Source organism: Megascapheus bottae, chromosome 23, assembly GCF_031878675.1.
Source record: "Megascapheus bottae isolate mThoBot1 chromosome 23, mThoBot2.hap1, whole genome shotgun sequence".
Classification (NCBI taxonomy): domain Eukaryota; kingdom Metazoa; phylum Chordata; class Mammalia; order Rodentia; family Geomyidae; genus Megascapheus; species Megascapheus bottae.
In genome coordinates, this window is record NC_143531.1 from 31,211,928 (window position 1) to 31,219,927 (window position 8,000).

Below are 8,000 nucleotides of genomic sequence, written 5' to 3' on the forward strand. Positions count from 1 at the left end.
TGCTTTGTGCTGGTTATTTTGGAGATGGAGTGCTGAAGACTGCAGACCCATCTGGCTTTGAAACAATTCTCCAGCTCTCAGTCATCAAGGAGCTAGGATTAAAGGTATGAGCCATCAGTACCTGGCAGTTAAAACATTAGCTAAACAAGGGAGAGGATTTCTTTGTGACATTTCCACTCAATTTCTTACTTTCTATTACTTGCTTTACTCCCTTCTCCCTTCCTAAAACAATTTCAACAAATAAAAAACTATTTTCAAGGGCATGAATATTCAAAAACTACAATCCAAGAATTAATCACCTTAATTTTCATGGCCGTAATTTTTATCAAAAAAGTTTAAGGTGACTCATGCCCATAATCCTAGCTACTCAGGAGAATGAGATCTGACTTTCAAGCCAAGAAAGTCTGTAAGATTTTCATCTCCTATTAAGCAGCAAAAAAGCTGGAAGTGGAGCTATGGCTCAAGGGGTAATGGGCTAGCCTTGAGCACAAAAGCTCAGAAATAGCATCCAGACTCTGAGTTCAAGCCCCAGTACACATATAAAAACAAAACTCATCAACAGTACCACAGTTAGATTAGGAATTAAAGGGAAAAATCTAAGTAAATCATCAGACTGGATTACATAAAGAAAATCCATACCAAGAATAAAAAGGCTAAAAATGTAACCAAGAAAGACTTAAATACCCCACTACTGAAATAACAGCAATACTAATTTAGTCACATATGTAAACATATAAATTAACAAACACATATAGAGTAGGAAAGTGTAAAAATGTTCAGTTTCATCTAAATAAGAAATTTCAAACTGTTGAGTTGATCAATATGTCAAAAGTAGATGGAATAGAGTCGTTGCTCAAGTGGTAGAATGCTAGCCTTGAGCAGAAAAGAGCTCTGATTGCAAGCCTTGAGCCTGGGAAGAAATGGGGATGAGGCATTAGGCTACTCTTTTAAAAGTTTTAAAAATATTTAGATAAAAAGGATCAGCTAACTCAGGAGGCTGAGATCTGAGGATCAAAGCCAGCTTCGGCACAAAAGGACCTGAGACTTTTATCTCCAATTAATCATTGGGAAACAGGAAGTGGAGCTGTTGCTCAAGGGCAGGGTGGCAGCCCTGAGTTGAAGAGCTCAGGGACAACACCACCCAGGCCCTGAGTTCAAGCTCCATGACCAACAAAATAAATTAAAAAATAAAAAGGATAAGCTAAATTGGTACCAATAACTCAAGCCTATAATCCTAATTACTCAAGAGGCTGCAATCTTAGAAACAAGTTGAGAGAAGCATTTTTATCTCCAAATAACCAGCAAAAAGTGGGAACTAGAGGTACAGCTTAAATGGTAAAACACCCGCCATAAGTAGAAAGTAGAACATGTATGACAGCCTTTTTTAAATTAAGCCCAGTATTAGGGGGGGAAATATCAGCAAAAACTTAAATGAAAATGATGGGGAACAATATTTTTATGTTCTTTCTCTTTTTGTCAAGGGTCTTCAACTCAGGACCTGGGCACTGTCCCTGAGCTGTTTTGCTCAAGGCTACCACTTTGAGCCACAGTGCTCAGTTTTCTGGTGGTTAACTGGAGATAAAAGTGTCCCACTGCGTTTCCTGCCAGGCTGGCTAAGGGGTTTGATCCTCATATCTCAGCCTTAAGAGTTGCTAATTGCTGGGCAAGGTGGCTCACGCTTGTAATCCTAGCTACTCAGGAGGCTGAGATCTGAGGATCAAGGTTCAAAGTCAGCCAGGGCACAAAAGGACCTGAGACTCTTATATTCAATTAACCAGAGAAAATGGGGAAGTGGGGCTTTACCCAAGGGTAGGGTGGTACTGTTGGGCTAAAGAGTGCAGGGACAATACCCAGGCTCAGGGGTAGGGCAATAGCTTTGAGCTGAAGAGCTCAGGGACAGCAACCAAGGTGAGTTCAAGCCCCATGACCCACACACACACAAAAAAGAATTAATTGCTAGTATTAAAGATGTGAATCACCAGTGCCCAGCTCAATATCTGATGCTCTAAACATATGATAAACACATAATCACAGAGCATTATTTGTCGAAGAAAAGGATTTAAGTTCAACAGCAGTCTAGGCAACATAGTGAGACTTTCTGTGAATTAAAAATATCCTAGGATTAGCGAATATGTGTGAAGCCAACAGACAAAACGGTAGTTTAAATTTCTTTTTCTTTCCCTCCCCCCATCTCTCTTTCTCTCTCTCTGTATATCTATCTCTCTGTTTCTCTGTCTGTCTGTCTCTCTCTCTCCTTACTTTCTTTTCTGTGGTGGTCTTGAGGCTTAAACTCAGGGCCTAGACCCAATCCCCAAGCTTTTGTACTCAAGGTTAGTTAGCTTTACCAACTGAGCCACAGCTCCACTTCTGGCTTTCATGGTGTTAAAGAAGGTAAGAGTCTGCTGGACTTTCTTGCCAGGAATGGCTTGGAACTTTGATCCTCAGATCTCCACCTCCTAAGTAGTTAGGATTATATGTGTGAGAGCCACTGGTGCTTAAACTGTTTAAACTGTTTTTAATGCTTCTTAAAGCCTGGTTTTTAATACAAGATATAACTATAGCTACAAGCCAGTGATTAGTAAATTACAGATTTTCATCTTCAAAAATGGACTCTAAAGTAAAATGCTTTAACACAAGGTTAAGACAGTTCTGGGCCTTGGGAAAAACATTTCTAGTCTCATGATGGAAATAAACTTAAGCTGCTTTTTTTGGGGGGGGGGTTGGTTGTGGGGCTTGAACTGTGGGCCTGGGTGCTGTGCCTGAGCTCTTCAGCTCAGGGCTACAGCCCTACCCCTGGAGCCACAGCCCCACTACTCCTTTTCTAGGGATTAAATGGAGATAAGTCTCATAGACTTTTGTGAACCTGATCCTCAGATCTTAGTCTCTTGAGTAGCTAGGATTATTGGCATGAGCCACCAGAATATCCTATTTTATAGAATGAATTCTACAGGTATCCTAGGTTCCTAGCTTAACAATCCGTAATCTTTCCTGAGACCTAAATAATATCTGGATCTACTCAAATCATTATTCTTTTTTATAATTTTTTATTGTAATTAATAAAAGGGTTACATGATATTTGCCAGATAGAAGGTGCATTAATTCACATACATTGATACCCTTTCATCAAATCATTATTCTTTCTCCCCACTTTGTTTTGCTATGTGATCTTACTACTTTATTCAGAAGTTCTCAAACACTGAGGCTCAAATGATTCTTTGGCCTTATGGGTTTGGAGGAGCTGCACATGGTACAGCCCCCAGTCTTGGGCTTGATTTCAGGGCCTGTGCACTGCCCTTGGGCTTTTTCAAGGCTAGAGCTCTACCACTTAAGCTACAGCACCACTTCTGCCTTTTTCTATGTATATGGTACTGAGGAATAGAACCCAGGTCTTCCGTGCATGCTAGGCAAGCACTCTACCACTCGGCCAAACTCCCAGATCACTAGACATTTATTCTTGAAGTTGCAGATTTACTTAGAAATATAGGAAACCAAAGCACTCTGACTGTACAAAGATGGAACTCTGCTGAGCACAGTGGCTCATACCTCTAATTCCAGTTACTGGGAAAGAGAATTTTAAGTTTAATGCCAGTGTAGACAACTTTGAAAACATACCATCACAAAAGAAATGAGTTGGTCCATTCACTTATTTGTACTAAGACTCTGAAATCTTAGCATAAGTCACCTAGGCTAGTAAGTAAAACCAGTACTAAAACTCAGTTCTCAAGCAGTTCATTTCTAGACTACAATCTGTTATCTAAGTTACTTTGGCTATTTAAATGCAAATCTTCTTGGGAAAAGGGAGGGCTGTGTAGAGACTATTGTTCTAGGTCTGTTAGCCTAGTGGTAGAGTGCTTGCCTAGCAAAGCATGAAGACCAGGTTGAATTCCTCGATTCCTTGGTACAAAATACATAGAAAAAGCTGGAAGTGGTGAACTGGCTCAAGTAGCAGAGTGCTAACCTGGAGAAAAGCCCAAGGACAGTGCTCACGCCCTGAGTTAAATCCCCACAACTAGCAAAAAAAAAAAAAAAAAAAAAAAAGACTGTAATAGCTAAAGATGTAGAGTGAATCCCAGGATTCACTACTACTACCTACACAGATATCAAGGAAACTAAAACTACTATGAATCACATCACATACTAAGCACTACTTTATTCAGTGTGGAGGAGGGACTGAGGGAATTGCAGTATTTCACTAGTGCAAGCTGGGCTCTGATTACTTCCTACCTCTACCTTTGGAATGCTGGGATTTCAGGTCTAATTATACCCTATTAGGTATCAGCATAGTCTTAATCTCCAAAAACTGGAAAACAAAGGGATCAATAAACTATATAAACTGTTAATATTTTTGAAAGAACTGGCAATTAAAATTCCTGAATTTTGCTAGGCACTGGTAGATCATACCTGTCATACCAGCTACTCAAGAAGCTGAGATCTGAGGATCACAAATGTTCAAAGCCAGCCCAGGCAAGAAAGTCCTAGAGAATCTTTTTTTTTTTTTTTTTTTTTGCCAGTCCTGGGCTTGAGCTCAGGGCCTGAGCACTGTCCTTGGAATTTCTAGAGCTCTACCACTTAAGCCTCAGCACCACTTTCGGCTTTTTTTCTGTATATGTGGTACTGAGGAATTGAACCTGGGTCTTCGTGCAGGAGGTCTTCATGCATGCTAGGCAAGCACTCACTCTACCACTAGGCCAAACTCCCAGCCCCAGTCCTAGAGAATCTTATGGCCAATATACTCTGGAAAAAACAACAACAACAACAACAAAAACAACAAAAAACCCAGGCTCAAAGGGATGGATGCTAGCCTTGAGCACAGAGCTCAAGGACAATCAATGTCAAGGTTCTGAGTTTAATACCCACAGGAGAAAAAAAAAATCCCTAATCCACTGGCAAGATCACTGGCAAGTGTAAAGCCAGTGAGTCTCAAGGCTGAAGGATGCAGTTTTTGAGTAGCATGTGCAAAGCTCTGAGTTTAACCTCGGCAGTTAGGTAAATAACTCACCTACAAGGTGAGTTTTAAAAGACTGGTGCTGTTTCGTGCTTGTAATCCTAGCTACACAAGAAGCTGAGATCTAAGGATCGTGGTTTAAAGTCAGCCTTAGCAGGAAAGTCTGAGACTCTTATCTCCAACTAAGCACCAAACAAAAGATTAAGCACCAAAAAAGCTGAAGGTGGAGCTAAAGCTTAAATGGTTATACTCTATCCTTGAGTAAAAACCACTCCAACCCAGGATGGAGTTCAAGCTCCAGGCTGGACACAAAAATAATCAAAAATTAAGCTGGGCACAGTGGCTCCTGCCTGTAATCCTACCTACTCAGGCTGAGATCTGAGGGTCAAGATTCAAAGCCAGCCTAGGCACAAAAGGACCTGCGACTTATCTCCAATTAACCTCTAGAAAAACTTGGTAAGTGGGGCTTGGCTCTAGGGTAGGGTGGTAGCCTTGAGCTGAAGAGCTCAGGGATAACCCCTAGGCCCAGGGGTAGGGCAGTAGCCTTGAGCTGAAGAGCTCAGAGACAGCGCCCAGGCCAAGTTCAAGCCCCATGACCCACCAAAAAAAAAAAAAAAGGCAAAAATTTAAAACATGCAAAATAGATTTTATAGCCAACAAAGATCCTATATCTTGGCAATACGTTCAATACTATAAATATATATTATATATATTATATTGCATATAAATCTAGAAAAAGTGAGACAGTCAATGAAATAATCTACTAGTGACTTCTCTTTTGGCTAAATTTTAAGGAAACTTTACTGATGAAAATTTTCTATTCAGTTACTAACAGACATAAGCAGATCTTTTTTGCTTACAGGAAATTACATTATTATTAAGTGTGAAGAAAATTGTAAAGTTTTTTTGCTGCAAGTATCAAAATACATAAATCCATAAAATTCCAGTCATTGTACTTCAGCTTAATTTAGAAAACAAAACTGATTCATTTGGCATTTTTCACTCTCACCTTTTTGACTTTTTAGGGCCTGAGCATTATCCTTGGGCTTTCTCAATCAAGGCTGGAGCTCTACCACTTGAGCTACCCAGGAATCCAACCCCGGTCTTCGTGCATGCTAGGTGAGCACTCTACCATTAGGCCAAACTACTGACAACCCCCCCCCCCCCCACTTTTTAACTGCATTTACTACATCCAAAGTGAAGCCATGGACCACTGTTGCATCAGTCTCCAAATACAAGAAGAAATCCAACATTTTACTGAACGCACAATGCACCAGTCAACTATCCTACCTCAATTATTTTCAAACACAAAGCACTTCAATGCCGACCACTTGGCAATGTTTTTGAAAGCATCAGGGCTTTCAGCTTCTGAATTATTTGAAAATAAATGTGCTTCCTCTTCCAAATGAATTCCTTTACTCCCATTTGCGCCAGCCCTTCGGATAGGTACACGAGATCTTCCCCACAGAACGAATGCACCGCAGTTTCTGAAGTTAGTTCCCTGTCCAAATCTCCTGCACGTGGAGGCAAAACCCAACCACGCAGCCGGGCCAGCCCGGCCGGGGCGCCCGTCAGTCCGGCGCACGTCGGGTCCCACCCCCCCCTCGTCCCCCCCCCACAGAGCTCCGCGTATGTAAACAGCAGCGAGCATGGCACCGAGCACGAAGCCGGCGGCCGGTCGGGAGCCGGGAACCGGGGCGCGGAGCCCGCCAGCCCGCTCCCCCCGCCCTCGGCCGCCGCAGCCCCGGCCGGCCCGCCCGCTCGCCCGCCGCGGCGCACCACCGACCTGCCTCCAGGGTTTCCAGAGGCGACAGCAGCGGGCCCGCCCCGACCGGGGACAGGTGTCGAGGAGGTTTCCTGGTCCAAGGATTCTCCTTCGGCGGCGGCGGCGGCGGCGGCTGCAGTTTCTCCTCGGCGCCCGGCGCGGGTGCCGGCGGCTCCCGGGCGTCCTCGGCCGGCGGCTCCCGCGGCGGCGGCGGCGGCGGCTCCCCGCCGAAGGGGCCCCCCGGGCCGCGCGCCTTGTGCGCCAGGTGCAGCGCCAGCGGCCGCACGGGCACGGCCGCCTGGGGCACGCTGTGTCCCCGCACCGGCGCGGGCGACGGCTCCCCGCGCGCCCCCGCGCTGGTGGCCGCCACGGCCCTCTCCTCCCTCACGGCCTCCTTGCGCTCCCGCTCCGGCGGCGGCTCCGCCGGCCGGCTCGCCGCCAACAGCGACGCCCTCTCCACCGCCGCCGCGGGCGGGTCCTCCCGAGGGCGAGCGGCGGGCACCGGGGCGCGAGCGGACATGGTTCCCTTGCCCCAGCCTCCCCAGCCGGGGAGGGCCCGGGACCAGGGAGCCCGGCCGCCCGTCTCCCCTCGGGGACAGCGACTGACTCGGGCCTGGGACAGAGACCCCGGGAGCCCGGCCGCCGCCGGCCGAGGCAGTGCAGCGCCCGGCGTGCCGCCCTCCCCGCGCCGAACGGAGCACTAACCGCCCGCCGACTCAGGCCTCGGCGGCAGCGCACGGCCGGCGCCCGCCAACACGCGCCGGGCCGCCCGGAGCCTCGAGCCTCCAGCCCGCGCGGACAGCGGCAGGAGCGGCGGCGCTGCGGAGCCGCACGGCGCGCCTCAGTCCCAGTCAGCGCTCGAGCGCCCGAGCCGGTAACGCTCGGGGGCGGGGCGCGCAGGGGGCGGGGCGACTGGGGGCGGGGCTCCGCTGAGACTGACGTGGCCACTCACCGGTCGCTGCTCCCGCCCAGTCGCGCGCCGCGACTCGACGGACGCACCCGCGAGGTGCCGCCCTGCCCCGCCCCGCCCGCGCCCCGCCCCACCCCGCCCCGCCCGCGCCCGGCGGCCCCGGCCTCGCAGCGGGAGCGCGCGGGCGTCGGCCTCCCGCAGGGCGCTGGGCCCGGGCGCGCCCGGGCTGTGTGACTCCCTCACGCCCGGCGCGGCGGCTGGGAGCGGAGCGCAGCGGCGGGCAAGGGGCGGGGCGACCGGCCGGGGCTCGGGGCGGGTCCGGCGGTGGCGGCGTCCCGTAGGCCGCCTCCCTGGGAGCTTCCCTGCAGCGGCGGGAACGG

The 8,000-nt window shown here is 48.4% G+C and overlaps 1 protein-coding gene across 4 annotated transcripts in view; it reads right to left on the minus strand.

The window, feature by feature from the left end:
- The window catches only part of LOC150047521 (la-related protein 1B-like), a 48,511-nt gene extending 41,194 nt beyond the window's left edge, over positions 1-7,317 (minus strand). Inside the window, exon 1 of one of the 4 annotated variants that reach the window (XR_016539449.1) lies at positions 6,732-7,317. Coding sequence is in view for 3 of the 4 variants with exons in the window: in XM_090356957.1 (XP_090213083.1) it covers positions 6,732-7,230 (499 nt within the window). In the remaining variant the exon portion in view is untranslated. The remainder of the gene's footprint in view (positions 1-6,731) is intronic. The other 3 variants (XM_090356957.1, XM_090356958.1, XM_090356959.1) reach the window with 3 other exon arrangements.
- Between the last annotated feature and the right edge of the window lie 683 nt (positions 7,318-8,000).